The sequence below is a fragment of the Tenrec ecaudatus genome, chromosome 12 (assembly GCF_050624435.1).
Source record: "Tenrec ecaudatus isolate mTenEca1 chromosome 12, mTenEca1.hap1, whole genome shotgun sequence".
Classification (NCBI taxonomy): Eukaryota; Metazoa; Chordata; class Mammalia; order Afrosoricida; family Tenrecidae; genus Tenrec; species Tenrec ecaudatus.
Window position 1 is genome coordinate 31,182,255 of NC_134541.1, and position 15,678 is coordinate 31,197,932.

Sequence of the window (15,678 nt, forward strand, 5' to 3'; positions counted from 1 at the left end):
ACCGCAGGGCTCCACAGTGTGGCCAGCAGGTATGGACGGCTTTCTCCTCGGCCCAAACCTGCTTGCTCCTGCTTCTTTCCACAGGTGTTCATCCCTAATAAACATCTTACACCCCAAACTCAGTCTCAGTGTCTGCTTCTGAACTCAAGTATGCAACGGGAGGGTGCCAGGGCCTGGGGGCCACTGCGCTGGTCACCTTGGATGCCCTCAACATCGGGGGAGTCTTCCTTCTCCCAACACCACAGGCTCCAGCCTTGAGGCTGCACCCCTTTCCCGTCTGCAAAGCAGTTGGCATCAACTAGGACAGCGATTCTCATCCTGTGGGTCTCGACCCCTTTGGGGGGGTCGAATGACCCTTTCACAGGAGTCGACTAATTGCTAACAGGAGCAAAATGACAGTTGTGAAGTAGCAATGAAAATGTTACAGTTGGAGGGTCACCCCCACTTGAACTATTAAAGGGCCGTGGCATTAAGAAGGTTGGGAACTCCGGCTCCGCCAGCAAGTCATTCCAGAGCTTCCCTTCTCTCCAGGCATGCAGTTTGAACTTGCAGTCCCCTCCCTGGTCACAGCCCTGGGAAGGAGGTTATCTGTGTGCTTGACCCTGGTGCCCTGCTCGGAGGGAGGCAGGGTAACATGTCGGACTGAGTGATAGATTGTTCTAGAGCACTGGGATTTGGGGCAGGCCTGTTTCCCTATGTAAAGTTGGGGGGCGGGGGGGGCGGGCAGTGTCGAAGTAAAAGTAGAAGAGAAACTTTTTTTTTTGTTCCTCCCATTTCAGATTCTGACCAGTGAAAGGTGGGGCAAGGAGTGGGGGTTGGGGAGAACCTGCATATGGGTTTGCTGGGGACACCTAGTGGTTGGAACGAATTGAAAGCCCGGAGTCCTGGCCTGTAAAGGTGTTGGGGTGGTGGGCCTGGCTCACTCCAATCCTGTGGACATTGCCTCCTCCCTGGTTCGGCCCTTTGCCTGGGCGATTCTGTAACCGTCTTGGTTCCAAGGCTTCACAGATAACCACACGTGAATGTGCTGGCGTTGTGTCGCTGCATAACAAGTTGCTATTCAGTCTTTGTTCCCCCACAGCGGCCCAAGGGATCTAGTTAGAGTAGAAGACTGACACTCCTCTGCTCAAAAGCTTCCTGTGGCTGCCATCTCAAGATAAAGTACAAGCTTACAAAAAATAAAATTTTTTAAAAGTCCAAGCATTCGTCATGGTCTGTGAAGCCATGTTGGAACGGGCCTGGCCCATCTCCGACTGCCCTTTCTTTCTTCCCTGCGGCAGCCACACGTCTTTTTGCTGGCCCTCCTCCGGGCCAAACACCCTCACAGCTCTTGTGCACCTGCTATTCCCTCTGCCTGGAATGCTCTTCCAGATAACCACGTGGTTCATGTCCATCAGGTCTTTCAGGTCTAGAGTAGCCACCTCCAAGAGTTCTCCCCTGACTCTCCTGTACAAATATCAGTGCCCCCTTTTGACATGATCCCTTTCCTTGGCTTTATTTGTCTTCAAAGAATTTCTCCCTACCTGGCATTTCAGGTATGTTGTTTCTAGTTTGCCTTTGTCCATCGGGTAAGTAGGCAAGCTTCATGAAGGGCTGGCCTCTGCTCGTTCAGTCACCCATCTGCATCAAACAGTCCCATAGACAGACAACCTTACTGCCATCAAGTCGATTCCAACTCATAGTGACCCTGTAGGATGGCATAGAGCTGACCCTGTGGGTTTCCATGACTTACTCTTTACAGGAGTCATGTGTTAGACCAGGTTGGCTGGAGAAACAAATTCTTTGACACTCATGTGTATTAGCGCTTTATACCAAAGAAAACATCGCAGCCCAGTCCAGATCAAGTCCATAAGTCTGATATTGGCCTATACATCCAATACTAGTCCATGAATCCATCTTCAGACTCACGCAGCACATGCAATGATGCAAAACTGCAGGAAGATCAGAGGCTAGTGGGTGCAAAGTCTTGATCCAGTGGCAGTGGAAGCATCTCCAGAGCTATCGCAGATCTCAGCGTGGTTCCACGTGGCTTGTCAACAGGAAAGTAAAAGCAGAGAGATAGTGTGTGGCCCACCTCAAGGGAGAACAGTTTCAGAAAGCCATTTACTTGGTTGCCCTCCAACCAAGCCGGGACCAGATAGACAGTCTAAACCACCCACGTGTTCCCACTGGAGCCACGTTGACACAGGAAATCTCACTATCACACATAGGCAGCCACTAGCACTGCTCTAAGAACAATCGCCTACCGTTTCTGCGCGTTTAGACACCGCGCCAATGGCACTGCACCGATTCAACAGATAGATGGTCACCGCACATGTCACGATGCTGGGCTCTTGCTAGACAGCTGGGATGGAGCATCCCTCTCCCGAGGATTCTTACAGACTACTGAGGCCGGAGAGACAGGCAAGAAGCAAAGGAACCTCTTAATGAGAAGACCTCTGGCCTTCAAGGCGCTGTGACAGACTGAGTAACAGGTTAGGGACGCATGGGGTGGGATCAGAGAGGGCTTCTCGGACCAGGTGGCAGTGGAGCAGAGAGACTTGAATGAGAAAAAGCTGCAGATTGGCTGGTAGTTTTGAACTGCTGATCTTGATATTAGCCCAACTTGTAACCACTGCACCATCCAAGCTCCTTAATCACTGAATATGAAAAGGTGGAAAAGACAGACCTGGTCTCTTTGGACCTCACAGGTCTGAAGAGAAAGACATAAACACAGGAATGGACAGGTCACCGCCAGGGGGAGCTAAGGATGCTATGTCCCCAAGCCCCAGTAGACTCATGGTTTCAGACCATAGCCACCCTTTCTTCGACATGCCTCCCATCCATTCCCTTCCCCTTGAATCTGGGCTGGCCTTTCTTACCCACATCACCAATAGGAGGTCATGGAGGTGATGATTGGAGGGTTGCCAAGGCTAGGTCACTGAACATCATGTAAGAGGTCCAGATGACTCAAGATCATTACACCACATGGACAGATGGCCTGGGGTGCTCCCGTAAATAGGCTCAGCCCAGGCCTCCGATGTACGGCTTTGCTCTTGTTGGGAAATCTGAGGGTCTTTGTCAGAGGAAACCAGCCTCCAACAACCAAGGGACCAGTAGGCACAATTGGACGGCGATAATGTATACAGATTATAGTAAAGTCATAGAGGGTAAGATAGGAGAGAGAGAGTAAAATAAAGGAGTCAGACAGACACATTTTATGGTAGCATGCTCACCTCAGCTCCTCTTGATGGTCCACGTGGAACTGGGAGAAGTGATTGAGAACTTTTACTATCTTGGGACATTAATAGGATATTAATAATAAGACATGCATATTCAGTAGTTACATGCATCACAAGGTGGGTGGGATCTACATTAAGGACCCTGAGTTCATAGATGAAGAAATCGAATACCTGTATTGGGGGGTTTGAGGGGGCTTGGGTGACATGGCGGGAAGAGAGAAAAGGATGTCTGTTTATAGGGAGATATAATCAACCATGTGCTTATAGGAGGTAACTTTAAGGTAGCACTATTATGGGAGGGTATAGTGGGGAACAATATTAATTATGAGAATGTGACTGGGACTTACCTCCAACTCACAAGGGTGAAGGCCTCCCTCCCCCCAGAACCCCAGCCTGCCAGGCTTCTTAATATATGAGAATAAAAGATTCATCTGTGTACACTCTCTTCCTGTGCTTTGCTCCCCACAGGTCTTTGGTTAGTCATCTCGCCTCCTGAGGCCTCAGTTTCCCCTTTTATACCTTGACATGGCTGGATTAGGAGCCTTTAAAAATTTGCCCAATCTCGTACGCGACGAGTCACACATTTTAGACGTTATCAGGTAAGACCAGTCCCTGGAAAAGGACATTCTACAAAGTGGCGAATAAGAGCCCCTTGATGAGCTGGATCAGCACAGTGGCTCCAGCACAACCGTGAGGATAACACATAACCAGGTGGCGTTCGTTCCATTGTTCGCAGGGTCGCTATGAGTCAGAGTCAACTGGATGGCACCTACCGACAACATGGAAAGGTGCTCGATGCGCCTAATCAAACCTACCTGTCTTCTAGCGTCCAGATTGCCTAGCAGTGGATGCCAACCCTCTCCCCATCCTTGGAGGTTTCTTAGCAACCCAATTTCTCATCCTCAGCTGTTTGCAGGGTTTCCTTTTAACTAAATGTCAAGCTCTCTTTCTCTTCCAAAACCACTCCCCCCCACACACACAAAAAACAACAACCCAAAAACTGAGCCTGTGAGCTCTTTGGAGACCCAGATAGTGATGGATTCAAACCTGGAGTGGAAAGACCCGGTGTGAGGTAAGTGGGGGTTTTGCTAAGTGACTTGAAGAAGTCACCTGACGGGCTTGTAGCTCCTGGACAAGGCTTCTTTTCCTGCTCTTCTGTCTGTATTTGGTTCCAGTGCTGAATTTATTCACTTACTTGATAAATGTTGAGCACCTAATAGCTGCCAGGCACTGTCTTGGGCATTAGGGATCAATGAGTAAAATAGACATCCCCTCTGTCCTCGTGAGCATTTACGTGCTGGTGGATGGAAACACACAATAAGTCAACAGATAAGAACATACAAGAAGTATACACAAGCTGTCATGGTGAAGGGGAGAAAGCGTGGAGGAGGGGTTACAGTTTCAGATGAAGTGTTTATACTAGTCAGGTAGATGAGGGGAGGCCTGGTCTTGAAGGGGGAAGACAGTGTACCTACTCCCTTCCTCCCCAGTCTCCCATTGGCGGTCAATGGATAGAATATCAACTTCCTGTCGGAAGGACCCCTGGTTCTGGTTCTGCTCCCCTAACCCAGCTCCCTTTCCGGGTCAGGGAGACTGATCCTTCAAAGGGATAATAAGAGGATGCAGAAAGTGAGGGGGCACGCGGAGGGGAGGGGGGTGCTTTAGGGAGTCACATGCCCCTGGGTCTCTGAAAACTAGAGGGAGGGAGGGTGGTCCTCCAGGGCCCCTCCTGCCCAAGGAGATGTTTGAAAGAAGGGAGTCTGTGAAGGCAATAGGTACTTCGTTTCTCCATCCAGCTGGGGGCTCTTTGTCCTTAGGGAGGGAGACCCAGAGAGAGATGAAGGTTTGGTGCAGAAAAGAATCTTCATTGAGGGGGGAAGGGAGCCTGTGGGGTGATGGGCCCGGGTTCTTGGTGGGGTCTTCAGGAGGGGGCCTGGAGTCCCAGTGAGGAGAAGGGGGCTCTGGGACGGGAAAGGGACTCGGGGAGCTGCAGGGGCACGAGAGGCAATCTGCAAAGGCAGCCCCAGTGGCTGGCAGGCGCCTCCCCCTCCCCCTTCCCCCGCGCTGGCCCCACGGCGGCGCAGGCGCGGACCTGCGCGCTCCCGCTCGGCTCCCGCGCGCGCGGCGGCAGAGGCAGCGGGCGGAGAGGTGAGCTCAGCCGCTGCTCGCCTCGCGGCCTGACCCTTCCCTCGCCCTCCCCAGGGGTATGGAAACCGCCCCCCCCCCAGGCCTGCACCCCCGGCTCTGGCCGCACCCCCTCGGCCGGACAGACACTTGCTTCCGGCTTTAGGTGGGGGTCTCAGGGTAGTGGCCGGGTTGGGGTGGTTAAGAGGGTGGCGCGCCTGGACGGCTCCCGCCCACCACCCTTGGACGCCTCCAGGTTGACCGGCTGGGCAGTGTGCAAACAACGAGACCCCCACCCTGCTCTCTCTTGGAGACTTAGTCCCACCCCGGGCTGCCTCAGTTTCCCCCTAGGGGAAGACTACCTCGAAGGAAATGGGTCTGGCCCCAAACTGGGATGGGAGTCGACGGGAGATGGCAGAGCCAGAATTCACTTCCTGATCGATGGCCCCTCTCCCTCCCGGGGAGCGCCCCTGCTCGGAACCGGGAGGTCAGGGTGGGCGGGGTTATGGGGGAAGGGAAGGAGACCCGAGAGAGGCTATCCATCTTCAGGTCCTCGCGCCTGTCACCACCCGGTGTGCCTCTCCCGCCCCATCTCCACCACCACAACCCCCCACCCACCCAGGACCCCGCAGCGCCCTCCTCTGCCCCCTCCCCGCCAGCATCCTCTTCCCTGGGCCAAGGACACCGCCCAGCGGTTCCCATGGCAACCATGGTTGGTCCCGGGTTCCCCAGCATCCTCTTGTTCTCTCCCCCAGCCCGCCAGACTGTACCCCCCACTGCCTCCCTGAAATGGGAGAGGGTAGGGCCAGGCTGGCGGGGCGGGAGACAGCATCAAGGTCACCTTCCTCGCCCGCTACAGCAGGACTGAGCGGTTTTATATACCTTTAGGGGCGCGGGGCGGTGAATTGCAGGGGAGGAACCAACCCAGGCTAATATCCCCCTCGCCTCCATCCCGCTGCCCCTTCCCCGAGGGCCATTTCCGAACGGCCGCTGCCCTCAGGTTCCGGGAGAAGCTCCGGCGCCATCCATTCTCCCAGCCCTGAGCCCTCCAGGGTCGCTCCGCCCTCTCCCGGCGGCCCCTCCTGCTCCCCGCCGTGCGCTCTCGCACGGTCAGCCCGGATCCTGATTCCTCCCCAGAACTGTGGGTGAGGGGATTATGGGAGAGCTTCGATTTATGGGCAGGCTTTGTCCACAGCATTCATGTGTGTTCGTGTGGGTTCGCGAGGCAACCCCCTCAATATACTTTGTAAAGGGGGGGTGTGCCTTTATGTGCGCATTGCTGGTGTGTGTGTGTGTGTATGTGTGTGTGTACTTGCACCTTCGCCGTGTCTTTGTGCTGTGTGTATCTATGTTTCGCGGTGGCACGTCTGTGTGTCTCTGGGTGGCGAGTGTGTTTCTTGGCGGTGCTGTGTGCATGTGTATGTTGTATGGGCTCTAAGTTTCTGGAGAGGATTTGAGGTTCACATATGATTGGAAGGGCCTAGAGATCTTTCTTACCTTGCGGAGCAAGCGCATGGTTTTATTTCATTGGAAACTGCTCAAGGGGGCTGAGGACAGGTGTGTGGGAGGGGATGGGGGGAAGCACCCCAGCACCTCCTCGACTTTATTTTAATGATGTTGAATGTACACAACACAACAATTCCGCAGTGACTACATGTGTAATTCTGTGACATTGATCACATCCCACAGATTGTGCATTCTTTCATTTTATTGATTTTAATAAATCATTTTATTGGGGGCTCTTACAACTCTTATCACAATCCATACGTCAATTGTCTCAAGCACGTTTGTACATATGTTGCCATCATCCTTTCCAAAACCTTTTCTTTCTACTTGAGCCTTTGGTATCAGCTCCTCTTTTTACCCCTCCTTCCCCCAACTTCCTCCCTCCACACATTCTTGGTGCCCTTTTCCAAATGATTCCATCCCGTTAGCATAAAATCTCTGCCCCCGAAGCCCACCAGACTGCCCGTCTCCCTGCCACCCTAAAAGCAAAAGTCCCCCTTCTCAGCTCCAACCCACCCTCAAACTCCAGACTCACTACCATTGAGTCACCTCTGACCCTCCGTGACCCTCTGGACGGAGTAGAACTGCCTCTGTGGGTTTTCTGAGGTTGTCAATCTTGAAAGTCTCATTCCCCTCCCCCACTGCACCCCCTGCCTCCGAGTGGTGCCTGACAACAGGTTCCACCTGTGGAACTTAACTTAGGGTTCACTGTCCAGAACATACCCCACTACCCCACCAGGCTTGTAGCCACACATGACCTTTGGTTCCTGTGGATTTGCTTATTTCACAGAAGCAGAACCGTGCGGTGTTTGCCCTTTGGTGTCTCACCGACTCCCCTCAGCCTGCTGTGTTCCACGGTCAGTGGTGTTGGTGTTTGAGGCAGGGCTGTATTTCTCTGCATGGCTGAGCAGTATTCCCCGTGTGTGTGTGTGTGTGTGTGTGTGTGTGTGTGTGTGTGTGTGTGTTTCCTTTTGTCTGTCTGTCATCTGTTTATTTCTGGTGTTCCCCCCTCGGGGAACCTTGTTGTGAAAGAGCTGTGCTGTGGACTTGGCTCCTGTCTCTTGGCTGAGTGTGCTCACACAAGGACCTTCCATTCTTGAGCTTCCTCATCTCCCTCTAAGAAAGCAAACAGTCCTTGAGCCAACGAACCCCTAATCCTGAGGACCCCTGACTTTCACCTCACTTGGGATGAAATCCCTTGGGATGAAATCCCTTGGGACTTGGAGATTTGCTTTGTGTTCCAAGGGCAACCTAGGAAAGGACCTTCTAGGACTTTGTGACATCAGAGACCTGACTGATGAACAACTGTCAGCTGGGACAGTTCTCTCCAGGAAGAGCCTTGAATGGGATGGGGGGGGGGTGAGAATCTGTAAGTAGCATGAGGCTGAAGATCTGTTGTCCAAGATACAGGGCCCAAAATGCCCCAACAGAAATATTAGTAGAGAAATCACAGCAATAATAGAACAGTGATGGTTTCAGTACTGGGTAGAATCACTTTATGAAGCAGGTGTGATGATTAGCCGTGTTGTACAGATGAGGAAATTGAGCCCACAGTTCCAGCCACTGTCTCTCTATCTACCCTATCTCTCTATCTACCTATCAAAGATCTATCTACCTATATAGATAAGCATAGATTGAGACACAGATCTCTATCTATCAAAGATATATAAATCAATAGATCGATAGGGGAGGAGCCTTGGTGGTGTCATGGGTTAAACATTGGGCTGCTAATCACAAGGTCAGCAGTTTGCATCCACAAGACACTCCACATGAGAAAGATGTGGCTCTGTACTCTCATCAACCGTTATCGTCTCGGAACCCATGGGGACAGTTCTGCCCTGCCCTATAGAGTTGTTATGAGTCAGAATGGGCTTGATAGATAAGTGATAGGTAGATAGCTAGCTAGAGTTACCTAGATAGCTAGCTAGAGATAGCTAGCTAGAGATACCAGCTCTTGAGTCAAGCACTTCGTTGCATTGGTTCATTGGCAGTGTACTGAGGGAAAGACAGGTTGGGGTTCCAGAAGGCCAGGATGTGCTATGAGTGTTTGGTGTTGAGAAGTGAGGGGACCTTGGGCAGCTGTCACTGATGCCTCCCCTGTCGGCCGCAGCCAGGGATCCATGATGCTGAGCTGTGATCGTTCCTGGCGCTGCAGCCACAGCCCCGAGGTGGACAATGGCAAGTGGTATGGGGTGCGGTCGTATGTCCACCTCTTTTATGAAGACTGTATGGGTGCTGCCCTCAGCGACGATCCTGAGGGGCCCCCGGCCCCGTGCCCACGTCACAGACCCTGGCCCTCGCTGTGCTGGAAGGTAAGGCCGGAGGAAGAGCAGCACCTATGGCTTCCTGGCGGTGATGGGACTGAATGGAAGCTCAGAAGGGTGAGGGAAAGGCACGGAGCAATCTGGAGTCTTGCAGAAAGCCCAGCTCCCACAGCTTGACGCGATGAAGAGAAAGTGCTGTTCATTCTAGAGATGAGACCAGAGACTGAGGGACCGAGGCCTTCAAACCATCGCCCTGAGGAGGTCTCGAAGTTTCCCTTCGCTTTCAGACTACCCTTGGCACCCACTCCCTCTGGCCCATGCTCAGCCGCAAGTGCTTCCGTCCTGTTCCCTGACTGATGGTTACCACGCTGGCCCTAGACCTCCACTTCACGCACCAGCAGGGTCGTTCCTTCGGAAACGAGGCAATGCTTCTCGTTCCCAGACGTCCTGTCAAACATCACATGAGTTCTGACCCGGTCACTTGCTCATCCGTGAGCCAATGACCATGGCTGGGTGCTGGTGTACACTGCCTGGCTCAGGGAGAAAGATCAGGCCTAGATGTTGTTGTTAGTTCCGACTCATAGAAACCCTGTGTGCAACAGAACAGAAGCCCTCCCAGTCTTATGTTTGAGCCCATGGTTGCAGCCTCTGTGCCAGTCTGGCTCCTTGAGGGCCTTCCTCTCTTTCGCTGGCCTTCTGTGTCATCAGCGACATGATGGCCTTTTCCAGGATCCAGCTTCTCCTGATGACCTGACCAAGTACAGGAGATGAGTCTCACCATCCTCTCTTGTAAGGAGCATTCTGGCTGTACTTCTCCCAAGACAGCTTATTCTTATTCTTGGCCAACACCGTCCTTCAAACGCACCATTCTGCTCGAGTCCTCCTTATTCAGTATCCGAATTTCACGTGCGGAGAAGGCGATTAGAAATCACCATGCCTTCTTATATCAGGCGCACCTTAGTCCTCAAAATGACATCCTTGTTCTTCAAAAATGTAAAGTGGTCTCCGGCAGCAGATCGGCCCAAGGCAATATGTTGTTTGCTTTCTTTTCGTTTGCTCCCTGCCAACGTCATCTCATTTCTTGATTGCTGCTTCTATGAGCATTGATCGTGGATCTAAGCAAAATGAAATCCTTGGTGACTTCATTCTGTCTTTCGTTCTTTACACGTGGGTAAAGGTGTGGAGAGGGCGGTGAGCCAAGTCTCTACAATGGGCACAGCTCTTTGCTGAACCTCGTAGGAGATAGAGGCATAGGGCGAGGTACCAACCCAGGCAGAGCAAATACCAATCTCAGACCGGGTATGCAGAGAATGCCAGGAGAGGAAGTAGCCTTTGTCCGGAGAGCCAGAGGACACATCCAAGAAGGGGTGAGCATGTAGATCAATTTTGTGAGCATTTTCTCACTGTGACGCACTGCCCTCTTGTGAGGGAGTCCTGGTGGCATAGTGGTTATGCGTTTGGCTGCCAACGGCAAAGTTAGCAGTTCAAAACCACCATCCGCTCTGAGGGAGAAAGAGGAGGCGTTCTACTCCCATAGCGAGTTAGTTTTAGAAATCCTACCCCGTCCTGTAGGCTACTATGAGTCGGAACTGCCTCCATGGCTTTGAGGGAGTTCTCTCAGGGACACAGAATTTCAGAAGAGACGGTCTTCTTGTTATGGGCTCTGAAGCTCTTCTAGCTGTGGTTCATTTAGTAATTCAGCAAACATTCCTCACGCTGCTGCACTGGATTGTTGGTAGCACTATGGTAGGCAGTAGCCACTGCCCTTGACTCAATTCTGACTCATAGCAACCCTAGACAGGGTGTCTGAGGCTATATAGCTGTAAGGGAACAGACAGCCTCATCTTTCTCCCATAAGTTTACTGGTGGGTTCGAACCGCTGACCTAGTGGTTAACAGCCCAAGATTTTAACTCACTGCACCATATAGTGAGCCAAATAGTACAGCTCAGGGGCTCTCAGACCTTAGATTTAAGAAACATATATATAAAAAAACAAGCTTATGTTTAAGAAACTAGCTCCAAACCTGTTGTCATCAAGTCAATACCAACCCACAGTGACCGGGGGTGGTGGCGGGGGGGGGGGGGGGGGACAAAGTGGCACTGCCCGATAGAATTTCCCAGTCGGTGATCTTTCTCCTGGAGAACTGCCACACTTGTCTCCCAGGGAGCAGCTCGTGGAGTCGAACTGCCAACCTTGAAGTTAGCAGCTTCCTGCTTTCACCGTAGCCCCACTAGGACGTCTCTTCATTTCTCTGTTGTGAGGCCGCCATCAAGTTGGTTCCGATTCCCAGCAGCTTTGAGGGCAACAAGGAAACGCTGCCCGGCCCTGCCCAGCTGCACGATCACTCTGAAGTGTGAGCTCAGCATTGTCACCACTGGGTCAGTCCATCTTGTGGAAGGTCTTTCTTTTTCCCGCTTCCCCTCTGCTTTACCAAGCATGATGTCCTTCTCCAGGGACCGGTCTCTCCTGACAACGTTAGGTTCAAAGTATGTCCGAAGCAGGTGAGTCAAAGTCTCGCGATCCTTGCCTCTAAGGAGCATTCTGACTGTACTTCTTCCAAGACAGGTTTGTTTGTCCTTTGGGCGGCCCGTGGTACTTTCAATCATCTTTGCCAATACCCATAATTCAAATGTAACGATCCTTCTTCACTCTTTTTTATTCAATATCCAACTTTCCCCTGCAGTTGAGACAATTGAAAATACCATGGCCTGAGTCAGAAGCCCCTTAGTCCTCAAAGTAGCATCCTTGCTTCCCAAGGTCTTGGACAACAGACTGACCCAATGCAGGCATCAGTCTCTAGGAACCAAAACACACATCAGCGTGCGCCCCCCCGGGGAAGGTACTGAAGAGTGCCTATGCAGCCAGGTTGTTTGCCTGTGTGCGGGAGGTGGGTTGGGTGTGGGTGGGTATCCCGGAAGACTTCCTTGAGGAGGTGGAGTTTGAGGTAAGATCTGAGGAGCATGTAGGTATTAGCAGAGACAACAAAGGTTGGTAGGACACGGGGATTCGATGAGGCCCAAATCATACAAGAGGGGACTCAGGGTGGGCAGGAGAAGGCGGGAACTGAGTGGGGGCTGGGAAGGAAATCAATCAAGAAACTTTAAGAATCCAAATAGAACATGGCTGTTTGTGCTCCGGAATGGGTCACTTAGACCCCAACTGGTGTGTCCTGTACAGGAACCCTGGTGGGTGGCATAGTTCTTAGGCCTTGATTTGCAAACCAAAAGGTTAGAGTTCAAAGCCACCAGCTCCTCCTCCCAGGAAGGAAGAGGTTTTCTAACCCCTTAAAGAGTTACTGTGTCAGAAGCCCACAGGGGCAGTTCTACCCTGCCCTGTAGGGTGGCTCTGAGTGGGAATTGGCTTAATGGTAGTGACTGGTTTGGTTTGAATGTGTTCTGTGATTCCTACCTCTTAAGGCTGCACCAAGAGGTGACCTTTCAATCCCATTGGGATCCAAGGAGACTCTGTGGCCAGGAGGCCCAGGCTGACCCTGACTACTTCCTGGTCTATTTCTCTCCAGATCAGCTTGTCCTCAGGGACCCTGCTCCTGCTGCTGGGTGTGGCGGCCCTGACCACTGGCTACGCAGTGCCCCCCAAACTGGAGGGCATCGGTGAGGGTGAGTTCCTGGTATTAGACCAACGGGCAGCTGACTACAACCAAGCCCTGGGCACCTGCCGCTTGGCAGGCACGGTGCTCTGTGCGGCGGCCGGCGTCCTGCTGGCCATCTGCCTGTGCTGGGCCTTGACGAGCTGGCTGAGCCAGGACTTCAAGGCAGAGCCCTGGGACATCGACACGCCTGGCCAGGTGGAAGTCTTTGGGAACGAGCCGGAGCAACAGCTGTCCCCACTCTTCCGAGATGGCAGCAACCAGGCGTGGTTCTCACCAAGCACCAGCCCCTTTGGGCCGTCCTCTGTGCAGACCATCCAGCCTAGACGGGACCCTTGAGCTGCCCGCTCAGCCAGAGGAGGAGCTGGCTGAAAGGTCAGGGCCCTTTTTCCCTGCCACAGCCGCCTTCCCATGGTCACCCCAACTTCCTCTTTTAGCAGGGCCTCTGAAAGGCCTGATTCCAGGTCAGGAAGTCTGGAGACCAAATTTCCCAGTTCTAGAGCTCATCCAAGATGCTAGTCTTCCCCAAATCCTCCTAAAAGGTACCTCCTGCCTCTCTCAAAGCCATACAGGGGGGCAGAAAACGTCTTCCATTTGGACCCCAAATTGCCACCATGTGACCTTGGACAAGTCCCTCACTCTCAGACCCTCAGTTCCTACCTCGGTCCTAAGAGGGGTTCAGACCCTATGTACTCCCTCCATGGGCAAGGGTGAGGGGTGGAGCAAGGGGCCCTTCTCTTCCTCCCAGAATGCCTCAGGTGGGTCAGAAGGTACCCCCCACACCTTGCCCTCCAGGACGATGTGAAACACCCCAAGTCACTCCACAGAGCATGTTCTCTAGGTGTGCATGACACCAGCGTGGCGGAATCCACCCTGTCGGGGGGGGAGTTATTGGCTCCAGATTATAGATCCAGGGGTGGGGTGGGGGTGGGCTGTGTGCGCAGGGAAGTGAAGCATCCAGCTTCATGCTACCAGGCATCCTGCAGGAAGCTATTCCACATCTGCAGACCCTGGGCAACTCTAGGTGCAGGTTTGGCCTAAAGAGACCAGCCAGAGGCCTGATGGCCCCAGGGAGCTTGGACAAAATTTTGGACATGGATTTAAATGTGTCGCTGGAAGGCAGGAGAACTGGGATGACTTTGCGCTCCCCGGCCCCTTTCATTCACAAACTGACCTGACAACTAAAGAGCCCTCCCAGGAGCTGATAACCAACCTCTCCAGCCTGTAGGCTGCCGGTCCGAGGCATTGCATCCTCTCTACCCCTAGAGGGAGCTCCAAGCCAGCGGAACAGGTGCGCTCAGGCCCTTCCTCCCCAGGCCCCTCCACTCCCCGACCCCTGGAAGGGTCCTCAATCCCCATCTGGCCTGGCGGTACCGCCCTTGGGCCCCTTGCCCCTCCTCTCCACCCCCACTCCCGTTCAATAAACCGTTGGGATGGATGTTGGTGGGGTTGCTTCTTTTTTTCTGTGCCGGGCACTTAACATCGTCAGTTCTCAATCCCTTTTAGAAAGGGATTCATCTCTTATTTTCGGAGTTCCTGGTAGTGCGAACATTGAGTGCTTGGCAGAAGCTGAAAGGTTGGCTGTTCCCAGCCATCCAGAGACCCCTCAGAAGAACACACTCATTGTCATCAAGTCAATGCTGACTCAGTGTCCCCTGGGGGTCTCCAAAATTGTAAATGAGTAGAAAGCCCGGGCTTTCGGTTTCGAACTGGCAGCCTAGAAGATCGCAGCGCATTCGGATCACAGTCACATAACCACCAGCCACCAGGGCTGATCGCCCCGCTCAGATTAGAGGCCTGGAAATCCTCTTTCAAAAACCCACCTGCTTGGGAAACCCATGTGCAGCACAGCATATCTACAAAGGGGGTGGGGTGGGGGAAGGGGCACCATCTGATGAATTGCACTTGTGTTGGTTTCTGCCTCGGTTGTTTTTTTTTTAACATTTTATTAGGGACTCATACAATTCATCACAATCCATACATACATCAATTGTATAAAGCACATCTGTACATTCTTTGCCCTCATCATTTGCCAATAAGACTTTTTTGGTGTTTTTTTTTTACATTTTATTAGGGGCTCATACAACTCTTATCACAATCCATACATATACATATATCAATTGTATAAAGCACATCCGTACATTCTTTGCCCTAATCATTTTCAAAGCATTTGCTCTCCACTTAAGCCCTCTGCCTCTGTTTTTATGCAAGACGTTAACAATACATCATGTGAGGCCTTTGATTCGAAACAATAATCAAAAATTAAAAGCCAGGCTCTAACCCTCATTTTCTCAGAACATTCCTATGGCCCCCACCTTCTAAATGAAACAAACCAGTTCATTGTCTTCGAGTCAATTTTGACTCCTAGCAACCCCAGAGGGCAGGGTACACCTGCCCGTTGTTTCTGAGACTGACCCTTCACAGACCAGAAAGCCTCATCTTTCTCCTCTGAGGGCCTGGCGCTTTTGAACTCCAGACCATGCTGTTAGCAGACCAACGTGTAACTGCTCCTCCCCTGCACCCCCACCTTACTTAGAATAAAAACCAAAATCCTTGTCCATGGTTCAGCTATGGCTTTATGGCGCTCTGCTGGTATAGTGGTTACGCGTTAGGCTGCGATCCGGGATATCTACAGTTCAAAACCACCAGCTCCAAGAGAGGAGACAGGGCTTTCTACTCCCTTAAAGAGTGACAGTCAGCTTTCCTCCAGTTCCTAAATGCTTCCTCCCCCCAACTATCATGATCAGAATTCTACCTTGCAAGTCTGGACAGAGCAGAGATTGTACACTGGTGCAGATAGGAGCTGAAGGCACAGGGCGTATGATACCTTCAGAACTAGGGGTGTGAGAGGCGATACTGGGAGGGTTGAGGGAGAGTGGGTTGGAAAGAGGGAACCGATTACAAGGATCTACATGTGACCTCCGCCCTGGGGGACGGACAACAGAGAAGGGGGTG

The 15,678-nt window shown here is 52.4% G+C and overlaps 1 protein-coding gene across 1 annotated transcript; it reads left to right on the forward strand.

Annotated features, from left to right (window-relative positions):
* The first annotated feature begins 7,265 nt into the window (after positions 1–7,265).
* Positions 7,266–14,759, forward strand: NRSN2 (neurensin 2). Its single transcript, XM_075563834.1, has 2 exons — positions 7,266–9,163; positions 12,637–14,759. The coding sequence occupies exons 1-2, from the start codon at positions 8,972–8,974 to the stop codon at positions 13,060–13,062; spliced, it is 618 nt and encodes a 205-aa protein (XP_075419949.1). The 5' UTR covers positions 7,266–8,971; the 3' UTR covers positions 13,063–14,759.
* The last annotated feature ends 919 nt before the right edge of the window (positions 14,760–15,678 follow it).

Bases quoted from the DNA above. Each gene is read 5' to 3' on its own strand.
- NRSN2 (XM_075563834.1), top strand. From the start codon at position 8,972: ATGATGCTGAGCTGTGATCGTTCCTGGCGCTGCAGCCACAGCCCCGAG. The intron at 9,164-12,636 runs GTAAGGCCGGAG...ATTTCTCTCCAG, and splicing joins GGCCCTCGCTGTGCTGGAAG to ATCAGCTTGTCCTCAGGGAC.